Raw genomic sequence first — 17,940 nt, 5'->3', positions numbered from 1 at the left:
CTCATTGGTCTCGAGAGGACATCTCAAACATTCGATGAAGCCGACTGCCGGGCAAGCGGCCTGCTTATCTCTTCTCCAGATCCGACCTTGCAAGGTGTAACACTTCATTGCCGCTGTCGATATCTGTCCAGGCGAGCGGCCTGTAAACCGTGCATGACGGGTTGCAAGTGCACCGAGGTGGCCGTTACTGCTGGTTTTCCTATTTGAGTAAGCGCTTAGCACAGCTTGCATGTGCTAGCGTGCCGTAGCTTTATCTTATCAGCCCCGCGTCGGTGTTGCCCCACGTCATCGAAGAGGACTCTCGTCTGAAGTCCGAGGAACCTTCTTCGCCAATGCGCTTTTGAAGAACAAGGACTATGTAGAGGGACCATTTCACATTCACCGATTCATGAACCAATCTAGTTCAGGGCCTTGCCATTGGCTTGGAGGACTCTACTCGTACCAATCCGATGGGCGCTTCCCCGCAGAACCAGGTTGGTGCTGGCCACGCTACAGACTCGTTCTTCAAGACCCAGCTGATGACCCTGCAGAAGGTGCATTTGAGGAACCCATTTCGGCTTATCTCTTTCAGAGTTTGCATCATAATACCGACAACACTCCAACCTAACCCCGCCTTGCTCGCGGCGTCCAGACCGTCCGTCCTAGGACCTACAGACTCTTGGACCGCTCTCTCCACGGCAGTGGCTTCGCCGCCCGCCCGAGTAGTAGGCAGAACCCTGCCACGGCCTGCACCAGGCGTTTGATCCCAGGGTCTTCCACCCGGAGTACCTTGCAGAGGCCAGGTACTCGAAGCCAATCGAAGCTTGAACCAAGCATCTGCGCTGATCTTGCAAGCATCATGACATTGGAGATGGGAAGGGAGCTTTATCTCTTGCCCCGCATTGCCAACAGGTCTGCCGTGGCCCTGGTCTTTACCTAACTCGAACACGTTAATCGTTTGACCGACATTGCGTCTGATGGTCTCCAATTGACCAGTGACCGTCCCAGAGAGTTCCTGTGGTGTGACTAGTATGTTGACGATAAGCTTGCGAGCCGGTCCTGGGGCCATACCTGATGCCCATCATTCAGCATTATGCGTGGAGAAGAGCTGTCGAAGTTCAGCCAATCTGCTTCTGACGTATACCGGGACCTTGCAGCACGCCGAGATTCATAAAGACAAGACTCTTCCCCTTCACAGACTTCCGACGTTGCCCTAAGCAATAACTGTAATTTCAAATCACCATATTGTCGACCATCAGCATCATGGTCTCTCCAAGCATCCTCGCACTCTGCCTTGCGGCAATCGTTTACGGTCACGGCGACCATGAAGACCATCAAAAGTCCATGTCTGGACCTCATCAGTCTCTCTGGTATAACACGATTCCGGGTGACGGCGGCACTCAGGTAGGAAACGCCACTGGGCTGGCCCTGGAGCACTCTCTTACACAAATTACAGGCCGACTCTGTGTTCTCAGGCATTTCTACCTTTGGTCGCCTGCCATACCAGCCCTGCCTGGGTGCAAAGAATGTCAAGTACGATATTGCTTTCATTGGTGAGTGGAGGTAGATAGCACTCGACTATGAATGTTGCTTACACGGCGCAGGCGCCCCCTTTGACACTGGTACTTCGTACCGCCCCGGTGCTCGCTTTGGCCCATCAGGAATTCGCCAGGGCTCACGCCGCCTGAACCTCTAGTGGGTCTATGTCCATTTCGAGTTGATGTTGCGCGAGAGGAAGAATACTTACACCAGCCAGCGGAGGTTACAATGTGCCGTTGGCCACCAACCCGTTCAATAGCTGGGCCACTGTCCTAGACTGTGGAGACATTCCAGTAACATCGTGAGAAGCCTATACGCACCTAGCTTACCAATTTGCTAACTTGGTACAAGGTACGACAACACGTGGGCTCTGCACCAGATCGAGGAGGGACACTTTGAGATCCTGTCTCGCCAACCTGCGACAGATGCGGCGAAGAAGGGACCTGCGAAGAATGAGCGCACCCTGCCTCGGGTCATCACTCTAGGCGGTGACCACACCATCACCCTACCCCTGCTGCGTTCCATCAACCGCGCCTACGGTCCCGTGTCTGTCATCCACTTCGATAGCCATCTCGATACATGTAAGTCCAATGATGCAACGAGTGGCGGATAGCAAGACTCACATCGTCTAGGGCGCCCCAAGGTCTTTGGCGGTTCTCCGTCAGAAGTTGCCAGCATCAACCACGGCACCTACTTCTACCATGCCTCGCAGGAGGGCCTGCTGCGCAACGATTCGAACATCCACGCTGGTATCCGCACGACGCTCAGCGGACCCAGTGACTACGAGAATGACGGATACTGCGGCTTTGAAATCGTCGAGGCTCGCGAGATTGACAAGATCGGCACGGATGGCATTATTAAGAAAATCATTGACCGCGTCGGCACCAAGAACCCGGTCTACCTCTCTCTGGATATTGACACCCTTGACCCTGCTTGTACGTGATTCAACAACTTGAAGTTCTGCAGAAAAGCTCTTACTGACTGCGGCATGTAGTCGCTCCCGCTACCGGAACACCCGAGACGGGAGGCTGGTCCACCCGCGAGCTTCGTACCATCCTTCGTGGCTTAGAGGACCTCAACCTGATTGCCGCTGATATTGTGGAGGTTGCTGTAAGTCCTCTTTTTTGATCCTGTTGCAGCGGCGTGGAAAGGATGATTCAAAGCTAATCAATGAATGATAGCCTGCTTACGATACCAACGCCGAGCATACCACCATGGCTGCAGCTGATGCGCTCTACGAGATCATGAGCATTATGGTCAAGCGCGGCCCCCTCAGCGCCATGGTCAACCAGACCGAGGTCAGTGAGGAGCTGTAGGAAAGAAACATCACAATTTGATGGGGGAGACCGGAATAAGCCGACACTAGTACGGTAATACAGTATGGAAATCCATTGGCAAGGATGGTGGAAGATGGTGTTTCTGACGGGACCGGCGCTGTCGGAGCTTGGAGTTGTGAGAGCAAAAGTTGACAGAAGAAGATGTCACTAGGGTGTGGCTGGGCCGCGGTCAATAAATGAATGATTCTGGCAACGAACAGCGTCGACTTATCCATCTCACAGGCTTTATAACATTTCAACAGCCAGCCAAGTTTGAGTCAGACGTGTTGCCGACGATGCGTGCTGAAGCAAAAAGAACACCAATGATGTCATTCTCCAACGGCGAGAGCGGCATTGGCTGGTTGATTGATTGATACCTTCGTTCCGCGATTCTCAAGCACCAAACCACCAAACAAAAACGTGTCACATCAGCTGAACCAACCTTTCAACTCGATGCTTAATTATCCCTAGCCTCAATTGCAGCCCACAGCTGGAATGTCCGGCCACGCGCCCGATTGTGACGCGAATTGGAATGCTCATAGAGGGACGCGCACCAACTCTATGGGTACCTATTAGTTGAGCACAGACCCGGACGCATCGGCGGACCCTACGGCACGTTGCCCACCTTGGAGCTCGGGAGCGGCGGGGCGGCCTCCATCATCTGTGCACCCTCTGCTTGGTGACAGGGTCTCTAAGTGTTTCTATTTTCGTCGCAGGGCTAAGAGGTGGGTTGCTAGCGAAAAAGATGGCCGGGGGCGCATGCCAGTGAACTCGTACGCCAACTATCCTAGGATAAACTAATCCACTCCAGCTTACTCCGTACCTACCTGACTTTGAAGTTTGCGCAACCAATACTTTTGGCCAGAAAATACCTTTTCCAGCCTTTCCAGGACGCGTGACAAGCAGCGCTACCTAGCCGTGCCATCTTGGTTCGGATCGAGTTCAAAGGGAATCAATAATACCATTGTGCCACGCCACCCGGACAAGCGTCTTCGCAGAGGCCGATCGATTAGCGACTGAGGCGATTTCGATGTTAAACGAGCACTCGTCGACTGATGGGCGCATTCCGGCCGTCTGATCGGTTTTTTGGATGCGCCGCCACGGATGTTGGTCAAGCTGAAGCCATGAGGCAGCTGCCTCAGTTCACCTGGTTTCTGTCTTCCGGAGAAGCTGTCAACCTTGCTGGGCAGTTATGTCGACGCAGCAGCTCGCACTAGCAGTGGAAGCCACCAGCCATCGCGTGCTACGTCGCAAACTGACACGAAGTTTTCAAAGTATTGCTCCTTCTCTTATCAAAAAGGTGAGACAACTGACACGAGTGCAAACCCGAAAGTGGCCGGAGAAAGTGGAGTTGCGTGTGAACCCCGCCGCTCGCACATTCCACATCTGAGAACGGTTGCGAAGGGGTGTTGGATATGCACGTTGAGAGACATATCTCACACGTGCATCCGTCAAACTACCTTGTCGTCGCCCGCTTTAGTGAGCTTTTCCATCGACGAGTGTCCTTCTTGTCGTGAGTGGGGAATCATCGCGGAACCAACGTCGTTTTACATTGAGAGTTAGCAATGGCGAATCATGTATAGTTTTCGGTCGAGCAGCCCCCCGGGCCGGTCGTGTCCAGCCTGAAAAGTCGCAAGATCATGCACGAGAAGAGCCACGATGAGAGGCTGAAGGCAAGAGAAGATGCTCGTTTCATCCCCATGAGGAGACGCGTTGCAGGGAGGGATTGCAAGCCGCTCGGTGATGTTAGTGATGTGGTATGACCCTATTGAAATGTCTCTGCTTCTTCTACGGGCAACACGCAGCCGACGGCGGAACCTGGCACGAGGGGGGTTTCCCTTGGCCTGCCATCCGTCTCCTATTCCTTTCCTCCGTGCTCCCTATCTGTAAGCTGCACGAACTGACCCCAGGGTTTCCGGAAAACTGGTTGCAGAACGGCGCAAGGTGGGATAGGATACTACTAGGCCGCGAAGAGAGGTTCAGAGGCAGCCAGGTCCTCTTGACTACCTTGGGAAAGAACCTTCCAAGAAAAGACACCAACAGCAATCCGATTCGCCCATCGGCAGGCCCGCCCCAAGATCCCAACGCGCCGCTACCAGCTAGCCAGTTCCCAGCCCCAACCTGGCTTCGCCATCGCGGTTGACGTTTGTCTCAGCGCCGCCGCCGGTTTCTCTCGTCTTCGCCTTTCCGAGCTCAGCGGGTCCCGTCTTTTTCTGCAGTGAATAGGGCTTGAATTTAGGTACCCAACTTGGCTTTTGCTCGCGCTAGCCTCTGAAAGCTGATCCCAGCCATCTTGACTCTCTTCTTTTCGTGCCTGAAGATGGCTTCTTCTGTCCCCTCCCTAGAAGCTTTGCTTCACACCCATCTATCTATATATGGACCACCATGATACCACCCCTATCCCTTCCATTGGTTCCCTCGTTATCAACATTAATATCTCACGCCGCGTCTCTCGTTTGTGCGAGCTCAGCTACACACAGCCTTCGTCTATCGTCGCCTCTATCCTTTCTACCTCGCCAACATCACCATCGCGGCGACCTACTTAAATTGCATCAACATGAAGACATCCGCTACCCTCGTCCTCGCCGCTTCGGCGCTGGCCTCAACCCAAGTCACATAGTACGTCAAACTCCCCTTTCTCCCCCAAAAACCTAAAATAACAGCCACCTCTCTGCCTGTCCACCTTGCACGCCGCGTGGACGAATCCCCTCACTAACACACACCACCAGCAACGCAACAACAGGCCAATACATCTGCTCCCGCCCCAACTCAGCCTTCTGCGCAGGCGACTCCTTTGGCACAGACATTATCATCCGCTGCGACGCAAACGGCCGCGGCCAACCGGGCCGCTGCACAGACAACCTCGCCGGCCAGTTCCCCCTCGGCGTCAACCCTTCCCTGTGCTGGATGTCCCAGCCCTACTCGGGCGACGCCGCCTGCGAGAAGAACTGCGTCGTCTACGCCTCGCCCAGCCCGTTTCAGCTCCCGCCCAGCGTCTGCACCCCCTATGCCTCCGGCACCGGCACCGGCACCGGATATGTCCCGAGACCCACGTACCCCATCGGGCCCCCGCCCCGACATACCAACGGCACGAGCACCTTCGGCCCATCGTCTTCGGCGGTCAGACCCACTGGAACCGGTGGCAGTGGTCCCGCTCCATCGGGCAACGGTACTGCTCCGACCAGCCGCAGCGGTGGTGGTGGTGGCAGCCGCCCCGGTAGCCCTACCACCACCCCTGGCAGCAGCCCCTCGGGCACACGGACCCCGATCCCGCCCTCGGGCACCATCACGAACCCTTCGTCCGTGCCCACCGGCGCCGCCGCCGTACAGAACTCCGTCGGCTCCCTCGTTGTTGCTGGCATCATCGCCGCCTACTTTATCTAGAACGTCCTCCCTACTCGACTGACACCATCCTTCTCCAGGCGAGAGATATCAAGGTGTCCAACAATACGATCATTTCCCCCCTTTTTCTTTTCATAGCAATTCATACCCCCGTCCATCTTTGGGCCGTGAAGAAAGGCCCGAATCTTGCATATCTACTTTAATAATACCAAACAGCAATCGCATCATTCGCGATGGGGCGGTTTTTTAGAGCCCACTCGAGGCTTTTTACACTTACACGGCGCAAGGAGTTAGTCTTTATTTTTTTTTATTTTTTTTTCCATCGTGGGTTTGCATCTCATGAGCCTGGAATATATACTGAATCAGGACCGGATGAGAGCCAACACCGGCCCGCATGGTATTAGACTTACACGGTGGCATGAGGAACATTTTGAACTTTCCCATTTTTCGGGGGAAAAGCGAGTGCATAGTCTGACGGCCCTGGAGGCGCAGATAGATCCGATCATTTACATCACATTTGCATCACATTCTTCTCTCTTGTCGGTTGTTGGAAGTTTACCCATGGACAGAAAAGTGACAAGACGAGTATGTTGTTTCATTATGTGCTCTCTTCAATGTGTGCTGGAACATGTCCCCTGATCTCGAGTCTTCTGGAACCCTCTCATGTTCATCGTTACCAAGACCTTCATAGGTGCTCGCACCCGTTCCCTGACTGTCGTATTTCCGTTCCTCGTTTTCCCTGCTCTCAGGTGAATCCTTCCATGGTGCCTCCAGAATTCCAGTCTATAAAACGCCACCCAATGCATGATGATGTAATTTAAAACAACGCAACGATAAATGGGATGGCCACGACAGCCAACGATGCCGCAACCCTCGGGGCCCCCGAACCAGGGAAATGCTTCTGGATTTCACCAGTGCGCGTCGGTGAAATACTCGAGCAGCTCGCGGTACCGCACTCGTACCCGCTAGGGCAGCAACCGGGGACAGGACCGCCCTCGTCGCCGCACAAGAACCAGCCGTTGGCGCAGGTCTCCGTCGCCTGGGGCTCCGGCACGTCGGTGACGGGAACGACGACGGTGACGCCGTTGCTGATAATGGTGGTCGATGCCGTAGGCGGGCACGAAGTGGTGGCGCAGTCACGGCCAGTCTGGCAGCAGCCTCCGCCAGCACGGGCGAGACAGGCATAAAATCCGGTCGGGCAGTACGATGGTGTGATCGGCGGCTCGTTCGAGTCGGTGGACGTGGGCCGGAAAGGAGGCACCGCGGTACCCGTGGTAGTCGTTGTAGGTCCCGGAGCCGTTGCTGAGGGCTCCTCGGGGTTTGCGGTGCTGGTCGTGGTTCTTCTCGTGGACGCCCCCCCGGGAGTCACCGTCACGACCACCGTCACATGTACGGTCGTGGTTCTCCCGTCTACGAGTGTTGTTGTCGAGACGGATGTCGTGGTGATCGTCTGCACGACTGTCGTGCCTGCTCCTCCACCGCCGCCACCTCCTCCTCCTCCTCCTCCTCCACTTCCGCCAGTGCCTGTGGGCGTCTGAGTCGGTGTCGGAGGAGGGCTTGGCACGCCTTAGTCTTGTCAGCTTGTTACCAGATAGTTGATGGTCCATGCCGACTTACAGCCAACACCTTGACAGATGTATCCTGGAATGCAACATCCACCGCTCATTTCGGCATCACAGCTTGTAGTGCCGCTGGGACACGCCGCAACAGCTCCACTGCAGGCGGCGCCCTTTGGACAGCAGGCGACGTTCCCAACGTGCTCATCGACGACCTTCACGCACACCTCGTTGCTCAGGCAGCACTTGTTCGGCGCCCCGATGTAATCGCAGCTGTTCATACTCGTCGGACAGGATTGCCTTTTCTCAAGAATGTGAAGGGCCTCTATGGCGCGCCTCAGGTTCTCCCAGCCCAGGCTAGCGCTGTCATGGTGTTCCGCAAAGGGCGGTCGATAAGGAAATGAGGCATTATACAGGAACGGGTCATCAGCCATGCGGGCGGCGAGAAGCTCTTCGCGGGGCGAGAGCGGAGTGGTGAAGACGTCATTGTCCGTGAAGGCGAGGTCATCGGGCAGGAGCTTCTCCCCGGCGTTTGGTGCCATTTTGCGGATGGCCACAGGATGCTCTGCGTTGATACATGCTGCGGTGAGAAGTAAGAGCGAGGAAGGGAGACGGAGAAGCAAATGAGACCGCATTGCGTCGAGTTCGAGATAGAGCCTTGGTGCCAATTGCAGAATGTCCTGCAGCTGACGACGATGGTGTTGAGGTCGGGTTAAAGTGGTCGACCGCCAAGCTCTGTGTGTATTAGTGGGCGCCGGGTCGCAGCTGTCAGTCTAGCTCACTGACGACGATCTCGTCAACGTCAATCAGAGATTTGATGTGGAATATCAATCTGCAAAGGGAAGGGCCCGTCGCTCGCATTGATGTAGAAAATTAGAAAGGGGGTAAAAAAAGTTCTGGTCGGGCATTTAGTGAGGCGTGGAAGGCGCGCGGAAATCGGTGGCTGGGCGAAGCTGCACAGCTCACTCTCACACTCCACGTCGAGAATCCAGATCCCAGCTGCAAGACGATGGAGCTCGGGCTTCGATACAGGCTGCGACACCTCACCGCCCTCGTATCTGACCGCTGTCAACTTTTTGTCTGTGGCCCGCAGCAAGTACACGTCAAACCCGAGATCCGATCACCCCAATAATGTGTATGTCATGTTTGTCGAGGGGTTTCCCCTTTTCCTTTCCTGTCTCGTCGATTTGTTTATCTGGGTTTGTTTTTATCAACAAGTCGGCGGCAGCGGGGTGGCTCTAGCTCTGTGTACGTACCCGGGCTACGGATTCGTTAGGGGGCTGGGCCTGGTTGACAGATGGCGAAAAAACGTCATTCAAGGCCGTTTTGCTGACAAGCTTTGGTGACAGGGGCGGGAGAGACACGGGCCTAGACGTTGTCAGGGGTTTGACTGTAAGGTTTGCAGGGGTCAACGGGACGGGAAGCCTGGGCCCGGGCCACCACGAAGACACCGTACACAGCATATGAAAGTAAGCTCGTGCATCACATTCTTTTTAGGTAGTTCATTTCGCAACAGGAGTTCAGTCTATCAAGAAGTGGTTTCGCGTTGGGGGACCAAGATCGCTTCATGTCTAGTCAAGTATTCTTGATATACATTTACAGGTATTTGTACAAAATGTTACATGATCGTACCTTATGTTGATACATTTCTTTCCAACATGGCAGACCTTTTTAAAACATGCTTTCGCCGGCATCTGCCCTGTGAGCTTCTTTCTGCAGCCTCTCTGTAAGACTGCTGGGCTGCTGCGTGCCTCTGAGGAATGAGTTGCAGAGTAGCGCCGTGGCTACGCTGACATTCAAGCTGTCGACCGAGCTTGACGTCGCCATTCGTGGTATTGTTATTTCGTGGGTGGTCTTTTTCCTGATATCATACGGGAGACCGGTGCCCTCGTTTCCAAGAACAAGAATGGAAGGCTCCGAAAGGAGAGGCTTCGCCTCCTCGATGCGTTCTGGTGTCCACTGGCGATTGTCTCTACGCAACCCAGGCGTCGGTGCGACTGCGGCATACGAGGTCCATCCTGCGGTCGAGCATGCGTGAAGAAAAGCTCCTGGGTCCTCTACGGAGAACAGCTTCAACTCCTCAGAAGCGCCTGCTGAGGCCTTCAAGACGGTAGATGTGATTGATGACGATGTCCTCTTCGTAATAGCAACGGCGGAAACACCGAGGAACCGGGCTGTCCGGAGAATGGCACCAAGGTTGCCAGGGTCCAGAATCTCGGTCAGAAGAAGCACAAGCGGCCGGGCGGTACCGGGCTTGTAAGGAATGAGACCCTCGGTTCCGTTGATCTCGATGTCCTCCTTGGACTGGCGCGCCACGAAGACGGGGTAGCCCTGAGGCTCGCTGTGTTCTGCGCCGAGACCTGTGATTGGCAACTGAGGCAGCGGCGATGTCTCCATCACGATGCCGTTGTGAGGTCGACCCTTGCTCATTTTATCAAGCAACTGCTGGCCATTTTCATATAGCTTAGTGACCTTGACCTTCTTCTTTTCCGCCATGGACAAGATCCAGTTGTCGTCCTTGGTTTCCTTCTTGTTGCTTCCCTGGTAGAGGTAGAGGTGGTAGAGTTTGCGTTGCGAATTCTTCAGTGCTGCCTTGACGACCGAACGACCAAAGAGAAATTGTGATGCCGCAGTCGTATACTGAACCATGCCACGAGATTCTGACGTTGTGGCGGATGCTTCATGTTCTGATTCTCTTGATCCAAACCGCCGAGGAGACACACCCTCGAGTTCTCTACGGGCACCCTCCCGCATGGAGTTCATACGCTCTCGCATAAAACCTGGCCTCCGCTCTGATTGATCATCTCGGCGGTTCGGACGGCGGTTTACGAACTGGTCGTGTTGACGATCCGGGCGGCGATCCTGGAATCGGTCGCTTTGACGACCTAGACGGCGATCCTGGTCTTGGTCGCGCTGGCGGCCGCCTTGGCGATCCTTGAAGTGGTCATTGTTGAAGTGGTCATCTTGACGGTCACGCTGGGCAGGTGACTTGTAAGACTCTTCCTCTTTTGGACCATTCTTCTCCAGTAGTTTGCCAACCTTATCCTTCAACTCGCCACGGTTGAGTTGGTAAACCAGGCTCTTCTTTCCAAACGAGAACTCGGGGTTGTTGAACCTCTTGCTCCGGGATTTTCTCCCTCCCTCTTCTTCTTGCTCTTTTATTCTCTCTTGCATCTTCTGGAAGGCCTTCTTGGGCTTGTAATGACGCGGTTCGCGGTCTCGAGGGCCATCTCGACGATTGCCAATAGCGCGAGAGAATCGATCGCTGAAAGCGTCGGGCTTAGATTCGGTTGCATCTCTCGGTCGGCTGCGACCTCGAGACTCTGTCAATCGCGACCTGGAGGCAGGCCTAGAAGGTCTAGAAGTAGGCCTGGAGGCGCGGTCGGTACGGTCGTTGCGTGGCGCCTTGTCAGAACGCCAAATGCCGCGATGTATCGCAGAAAGCGACCCATTGCGCACTTGGGCGTAGAGAAACGGGTTACCGGGGAAATGGACAACTCTTTGGGCTTTTGTTAAGGGGCGTGAAGCGCTCCATCTGGTAAGGAGACTCATTGCATTTCGTACAATAATGGGCCCCGATGATGATGATGGTGGTGGTGATCTTGTCGTTGTCGACGTTGTTATTTCGCTGCATCATGTCGAGCAACGCACGAGTGGGTTTGCACTTGACCGGGACTCGTCTCCGAGGAACTTTTTTTTTCTGCCACTTCAGAGCTGGGCAGGGTCTGGGCGGTGAGGGTAACTCGAAGGATAGACCGGGGCTTCCATTGGTCATGGGAGGCGATCTAGTGGGCCTTTCCAGCAGTCTCCACACACGAACAGGAACGTACCTCCCACATGCATGCTATCTCCCCAGTTCGGAACTGAGTTTAATTGATGCATCGTTAGCAACGCGGTTTCGAGGTTCATCGCGTCAACCGTCGGGTAATTAATCCCACCACCACGTTTTGACAAGCAGCAATCCGCAACTTGCGCCCTGCCCATCCCTCGACTGTCTGCCTTGAGCAGCAAAATGGACAATAATTGATTAGTCACAAACTTTTTTCTTTTTCTGTTTCTTGGTTGTTCTCGTTATCCGGATTGCTATTACTCCGGAACCTACCTACTCGTGACATCCCACCAACCCCCGACACACCCGCAAATGCGACAGAGGCACAACTTGTCGCATCATGGACGACATACCCACCGGTCCTGACGACCATAATATCATGTCTTTGGCGGGCTCCCCGAGTGATGCCCTGTCTGGATTGGACACTGCCGACTTTGATCCGGCCCCTTCCCACGAGACCGATCCTCATGCCGACGAGACTGAGGCAAAAGAGACGGTTGCCAACAAGAGCGAGAATTTCCTCAACGACAGTACGATTGACGCAGACACGCCGGACGTCGAGGGAGGCAGTATTTCTATTGAAGTAGCCATAGAAGACGAAATTCCCGAGCTCGCAACTGAGGAGACCACAGAAACCTTCCCACGGATCGATATTGGCGCCGACGAACACATTGCTTCTATTGAGACGGATGACACACGAGAGAACGAGGCAACAATCACGAATGACCGAGTCGTTGTCTCCTCAAGTATCGGGCCAGAAGATGATGAAGCAGACGTGATATCGGGGGTTTTCTCGACATTGCGCCCGCTGAACTTCGAGATTATCCTACCGCACATATCACATGAAGACCGCGTCAAGTATCTCTCAATAAAGAGCGATGTCGTAGACAAGATCATCGAAAAGGTTCCTAATTCTGAAGGTGACCTGCGGTACATAATAGAGTTCACGGATGGAAGACAGGAGACAGTAAGTTTCCTTCCATCTGCATTTATGGCATTTCCTTCTCTCCCCCAGATTAAGACCCTTGGAGCCTGCCCCCCCCCTCTCCTTCCTTTCTGGGGTTGAGCGAAGTCGCTCTTGCCTGCGAAGTGGCCGCCAAATCCCCCTCCTCACTGCCACTGCCACTTCGTGTATATATATATATATATCAACCTCTTGACTTCAAGGCTCATACAACCTGATCCTCCTCACCCACACATCAAGCTTCACTTCGAGAGTCTTGTAGGCGGTCTTGAGTATAAGAGCCTCAAACTCCCGACGTCAATCTCTTCAACTCTAAATGAAATCATCGTTCTCCCTTCCAATCTTTTCAAATTTCTCTTCCATCACCATTTCACGCTCGACGCAAGATTCTCCTGTTCAGCACAATTTGAACCCGCGCCTTCCTAAGAACCTCACTAACTAGCTTAAGATACCCTTCGACGAATTGCTCGGGTACGAAAGAGGTCAACTCGCTCTTCAGAAATATCAAGGCATCATGGACCCAGAGAACGGAGCGAACGACAGACTCTGGCAAGACGAGTGGGAAGAGTCGATTGCCGACTCTGACGCCGATCTCGATCTCATGGAACTTGATGAAGACGATGCTCCCCGTCAATCCAAACGTCTACGCAGCTCGGCGCACCGCAAGACCCTCGAGGGCTCCGATTCCGATGACGACGCTGCTTCTCGTCGCCCCAAACGCCAGCGTACCTCCACGAGGCAAAGCACGAGACATAACTCGAAAGCGATCTCGGACGACGAAGCCCTGGACGAAACTCCCCCGCGAGGTCGCCAGCTGAGGGAGCGAACTGAGAGACAGCTCAAGTTGACAAGCATGGCCTTCACCAGCATGCCCTTGACTCGAGACGAAGATTTAGATGAGTTATCTCAGGACCATCCCCGCCACCCATCCGACAATGATGATGACTTTCAAATCATCACATCCGACGTCCTTCCCAAGTCCTACTCATCTCGGCGCAGCAAGAAATCATGGCGTCTAAGAGCTAAGGCCAAGATCACCGAGCAACCCAGATCTCGTGGTTCCTCAATTGAGTTTGAGGACCGTCGTCGTTCTGGCAGATCCACAAGGAACAAGGGCAGTATGCTTGATGTTGCTTTGATGGATGATGATTCTTTCTACGTTGAAGACACGGCACCCGCCGGCGCCCCCAAGGTCATGAATATCAAGGAAGTCTTCAAGCACATTGACCAACACGCGCCATTCACCCAATATCATTCGGACATCTGCAGCACTTGCAATACTGGCACTTCCGCCAACAAAGGTCCTCTGATCGGTTGTCAAGGCTGTTCCATAACATTCCACAAAAGCTGTATCGGCTACAGATCTGCCAGAGACCATATTGTCACCAAGGTTGGTGTCGATGATTTTGTTCTCCAGTGCAAGTTCTGTATTGGAATCTACGCCAAGAAGGACAAGAATAGCCCAAGACACAGTCGGTGCCAACAATGCAAGCGCTTCGGACGATCCTGCGCTGCATTTTCGCAGAAGAAAACTCCCAGACAAGAAGAGAAGATTCGTCTTGAGAATGGAGGCGAAGACCCTATTGCGCCAGTGGAACCATCTCTGGTCAACAATGCCGACAATATCCTTTTCCGCTGTACTATGTGCAAGCGTGGCTGGCACTATGAGCATTTGCCATCATCGCAAATGGACTCAGACGTGTCCGAGATTCGCCAGCAGCGCCTTGCTGAATACTCTGTTGACTGGAAGTGTGTCGACTGTGGCACGGTATCCGACAAGATACAGACGTTGGTTGCCTGGCGGCCCCTGGAGAAAGCCTCACTCGGATCTGGGAAGACTTACAGCGACTTGAACGAGGATGAGAAGGAGTATCTCATCAAGTGGCAGGACAAGTCGTACTTCCATTGCAGCTGGATGCCGGGCGCATGGGTCTTTCACATTGCCGCAGGTACGATGCGCAACTCCTTTGCGAAAAAAGATGCGGATCAGAACTTGGCCTTGAAGTTCAATGAAGCCGAGGCAATTCCCCAAGATGCTCTCATGGCTGATGTCATTTTCGAGGCCAAGGTGAAAGCAGGAAGAGCAAAAACACTGGAAGATGAAATGGAGCGCATTGGGAGCGTCGATAAGATTTTCGTGAAATTCCAAGGCCTGGGCTATGACGAAGCGGTATGGGACTCGCCGCCAAAGCCAGATGCCGGCGAGGTTTACACGGCATTCAAGGCCGCTTACTACGAATACCTCACTGGCAAGTACTTCAACGGCTCCACGAACGCCAGAATGAAAGAGCGCGTGAACAAATGGAAGGACAAGGATTTCGTCAAGTTGACCCAGCAGCCCCCTGGTCTCCGCCGCGGCAAGCTTATGGAATACCAAATCGAGGGCGTCAACTGGATGTTATGGAACTACCATGGCGACAAGAATGCCATTCTTGCCGACGAGATGGGACTAGGAAAGACGGTGCAAGTTGTCGGCTTGATCTCGACCCTGGTCCATGGCGAACCAAAGGTAAGGGATCCACGCTGCTCACGAAGAGGCTCTGGTTTGCTGACATTCGTAGTGCTGGCCTTTTCTTATTGTCGTCCCGAATTCGACTTGTCCAAACTGGCGTCGCGAAATCAAACAGTGGGCCCCAGACCTTCGAGTGGTCACTTACCACGGCGGCAAGCAAGCACAAGAGTTGGCGTACAAATACGAGCTCTTCCCCCGTGGATCTCAAGATATCAAAGCCCACGTTGTTGTCATGTCATACGACTCTGCGCAAGACGATCGCACGAAACATCTCTTCCGTTCAGTTCAATGGGCTGGTCTAGTTGTTGATGAGGGACAGCGGTTGAAGAACGACAAGAGTCTCTTGTACACAGCTCTACGTTCCATGCGATTTCCCTTCCGACTCCTCCTCACGGGCACACCACTCCAGAATAACAAGCGAGAGCTTTTCAACTTGCTTCAATTCATTGACCCAACCCAGAACGCTGCGAAACTCGATGAAGAATTCCAGGAGTTGAATGGGCAGAACCTTCCTGAACTCCACGGTCGGATCAAGCAGTATTTCCTACGAAGGACAAAAGCTCAGGTTCTGAAATTTTTGCCGCCAATGGCGCAAATCATCGTTCCCGTATCTATGTCGATTCTGCAAGAGAAGCTTTGCAAGTCGATTATCGCGAAGAGTCCCGATCTGATCAAGGCAATTTTTGCAGACGACAAAATCAACAAGAGAGACCGTGGCAGTTTGAGCAACATACTCATGCAGCTGCGGAAATGTCTCTGTCATCCGTTCATGTACAACGAGGCAGTCGAAGAGCGAACAGTAGACCAGATCAAGCTACACGAGAATCTTATTTCGGCGTCAGGAAAGTTGATGCTGTTGAACATCATGCTGCCGAAGCTGAAAGAAAGGGGACACAGGGTTCTCATCTTCAGCCAGTTCTTGAACCAGCTGGATATCATTGAAGATTTCCTGAATGGTCTTGGCTTCCAATATCGACGACTTGACGGTAGCCTCAGCAGTCGAGAAAAGCAGAAGTACATCGACGACTACAACGAACCGGACTCTCCGGTTTTTGCCTTTCTTCTCTCAACAAGGGCCGGAGGTGTAGGAATCAACCTCGCGACTGCTGACACTGTCATAATCTTGGACCCTGACTTCAATCCTCACCAAGACATCCAGGCCATTTCCCGCGCTCATCGCATCGGCCAGAAGCACAAGGTGCTATGCTTTCAACTGATGACCAAAAATTCAGCAGAGGAAAAGATCATGCAAATTGGTCGCAAGAAGATGGCTCTTGACCATGTTTTGATTGAGGCAATGGACGATCCAGGAGAGTCTGAAGACCTAGAATCAATCCTGAAATTTGGTGCTTCCGCTTTATTCAGCGACGATCAGAACGAAAAGGACATCGTCCACTACGATGATGCAAGCGTCGACAAGCTCCTTGACCGTTCGACTATTGAACAGACAAAGACTGGTGATGACAACTCTGCCGAGTCACAATTCTCTTTTGCGCGTGTCTGGGCCAATGACAAAAACGGCTTCGAAGACAACCTTGCTGAAGAAAACGAGCCCACAGTCAACGCAAACGTTTGGGAGGAGATCTTGGCAGAGCGAGAGGCTGAAGCCAAACGCATTGCCGAGTTGAATAAGGAAGTTCTTGGTCGAGGCGGTCGGCGCCGTCAGGTAAAGAAACAACGCTATATCTTTTGTTTCGTCATATGTTCTAACAGATTCGTCTCAGGCAATCAACTACAAGACTAATGCAATCGGCGTGGTCACTGACCTCCTCATCGACAACAGCGACAGCTCCGATAATGACGGAGAATTTGTTGGCGAGAACGATGAGGAGGAACCTGATACTGACACAGAGAATAGGGATGACAGTTCCAAAGGTAAAGCTAGACTTTCGGCTTCTCGTCCAACCAAGAAAACTACCAGTGGCGTGAAGAGAAAGCAAGTTGACACATCCACACCACAGAAGAAACGACAACGCAAGACTCCCACGACCGACGCCGTACCAGTCAGAAAGCCCAAAACAACAACTCCACGCAAGCCAAGACAGGCACCTCTAAAACGAAAACCCAAAGCGTCGCGGAAGCTAACACTGGCCAAGGCGCCCTCCACGAGTGGAAGCTCAATCCGAGCTGGTCCAGCCAAAATCACAAAACTCCAGACCACGAATCAATCCAACAAATCGGACGACCCAACCACGTCAACCCCCTCTATCCACCTTCTCAGCCCATCATTAACCCCATCTATCACCAGCCCGGAGCGCAGTTCTACCAGCACGCCCCTCCCGCCCCGGAAAGTCGTCCCGGTCGACCCCTGATGTATGACATGGCCTGGCTTGACAACCTAAGAATAGTGCGAACGGGTTATGGCGGTGAGGTGCCTTCAAATCAGCAGGCTCGTCCTGGGTTCCAGCAGCAACAACAGTCTGCGCCTCCCATACGTCAAGCAGCATATGCCAACCCTACTGTGCCAGCCGTGCCGGAAAAGGCACGCAGACCGTCATTCGGTTTGTCCCAGTTGCATCCTAATGCATCTACTTGCGCGAAATGCGGCCTGCGGCATTACACAGGCCAGTGCCCAAATCTTGCCTCAGAAGTCCAATTACGCCTGGCCCTCGATCATTTGAGGCATTGGCCATCAAACTCTAGAAACCCTGCTGCGGAACGAAAACTAATTGAGAAGCTACACTTGGTAGCCACGACGAACGATCGTCGAAAGAAATGAAGCTTTCGATTTTTGCTCTGGAAAGCTCATGGCGATACAGGTCCTTAGAAACCAAAGTTTCTCGAAGGAGACGTCTATCCGACGGCAGATTTATTCTTTCACCGGTTTGGATCGTCAGTATTGACGCACTTGCACTTACAGCATTTGGCTTGTGTGGAACTGCAGATAGACAGGTATACCAATC

At 53.4% G+C, this 17,940-nt stretch overlaps 6 protein-coding genes across 6 annotated transcripts; 3 read left to right on the top strand and 3 right to left on the bottom strand.

Annotated features, from left to right (window-relative positions):
• Nucleotides 1-648: 648 nt before the first annotated feature.
• On the bottom strand, nt 649-840 carry CORC01_13153 (uncharacterized protein; the record flags this gene model as incomplete). The annotated part of the gene is made up of 1 exon (XM_022624770.1): nt 649-840. One exon carries the CDS (start codon nt 838-840, stop codon nt 649-651), a length of 192 nt encoding a protein of 63 aa, XP_022468729.1.
• A 402-nt stretch (nt 841-1,242) lies between these two features.
• On the top strand, nt 1,243-2,834 carry CORC01_13152 (agmatinase 1; the record flags this gene model as incomplete). The annotated part of the gene is made up of 8 exons (XM_022624769.1): nt 1,243-1,383; nt 1,436-1,532; nt 1,584-1,674; nt 1,736-1,819; nt 1,870-2,099; nt 2,151-2,453; nt 2,513-2,628; nt 2,700-2,834. 8 exons carry the CDS (start codon nt 1,243-1,245, stop codon nt 2,832-2,834), a joined length of 1,197 nt encoding a protein of 398 aa, XP_022468728.1.
• A 2,557-nt stretch (nt 2,835-5,391) lies between these two features.
• Nucleotides 5,392-6,218, top strand: CORC01_13151 (uncharacterized protein; the record flags this gene model as incomplete). The annotated part of the gene is made up of 2 exons (XM_022624768.1): nt 5,392-5,453; nt 5,564-6,218. The coding sequence occupies 2 exons, from the start codon at nt 5,392-5,394 to the stop codon at nt 6,216-6,218; spliced, it is 717 nt and encodes a 238-aa protein (XP_022468727.1).
• Nucleotides 6,219-6,993: 775 nt separating this feature from the next.
• On the bottom strand, nt 6,994-8,274 carry CORC01_13150 (uncharacterized protein; the record flags this gene model as incomplete). Its single annotated transcript, XM_022624767.1, has 2 exons — nt 6,994-7,742; nt 7,794-8,274. The coding sequence occupies 2 exons, from the start codon at nt 8,272-8,274 to the stop codon at nt 6,994-6,996; spliced, it is 1,230 nt and encodes a 409-aa protein (XP_022468726.1).
• A 1,129-nt stretch (nt 8,275-9,403) lies between these two features.
• CORC01_13149 (SpoU rRNA methylase) lies at nt 9,404-11,284 on the bottom strand (the record flags this gene model as incomplete). Its single annotated transcript, XM_022624766.1, has 1 exon — nt 9,404-11,284. The coding sequence occupies one exon, from the start codon at nt 11,282-11,284 to the stop codon at nt 9,404-9,406; it is 1,881 nt and encodes a 626-aa protein (XP_022468725.1).
• A 617-nt stretch (nt 11,285-11,901) lies between these two features.
• On the top strand, nt 11,902-17,756 carry CORC01_13148 (SNF2 family domain-containing protein; the record flags this gene model as incomplete). Its single annotated transcript, XM_022624765.1, has 5 exons — nt 11,902-12,528; nt 12,968-15,034; nt 15,087-16,703; nt 16,762-16,912; nt 16,999-17,756. The coding sequence occupies 5 exons, from the start codon at nt 11,902-11,904 to the stop codon at nt 17,754-17,756; spliced, it is 5,220 nt and encodes a 1,739-aa protein (XP_022468724.1).
• Nucleotides 17,757-17,940: the final 184 nt, after the last annotated feature.

The sequence above is a fragment of the Colletotrichum orchidophilum genome (genome assembly GCF_001831195.1).
Source record: "Colletotrichum orchidophilum strain IMI 309357 chromosome Unknown Scaffold_180.1, whole genome shotgun sequence".
NCBI classification, from domain to species: Eukaryota; Fungi; Ascomycota; class Sordariomycetes; order Glomerellales; family Glomerellaceae; genus Colletotrichum; species Colletotrichum orchidophilum.
The sequence above is the reverse complement of the archived record's forward strand: the minus strand, read 5'-3'. Positions and strand labels throughout refer to the sequence as shown.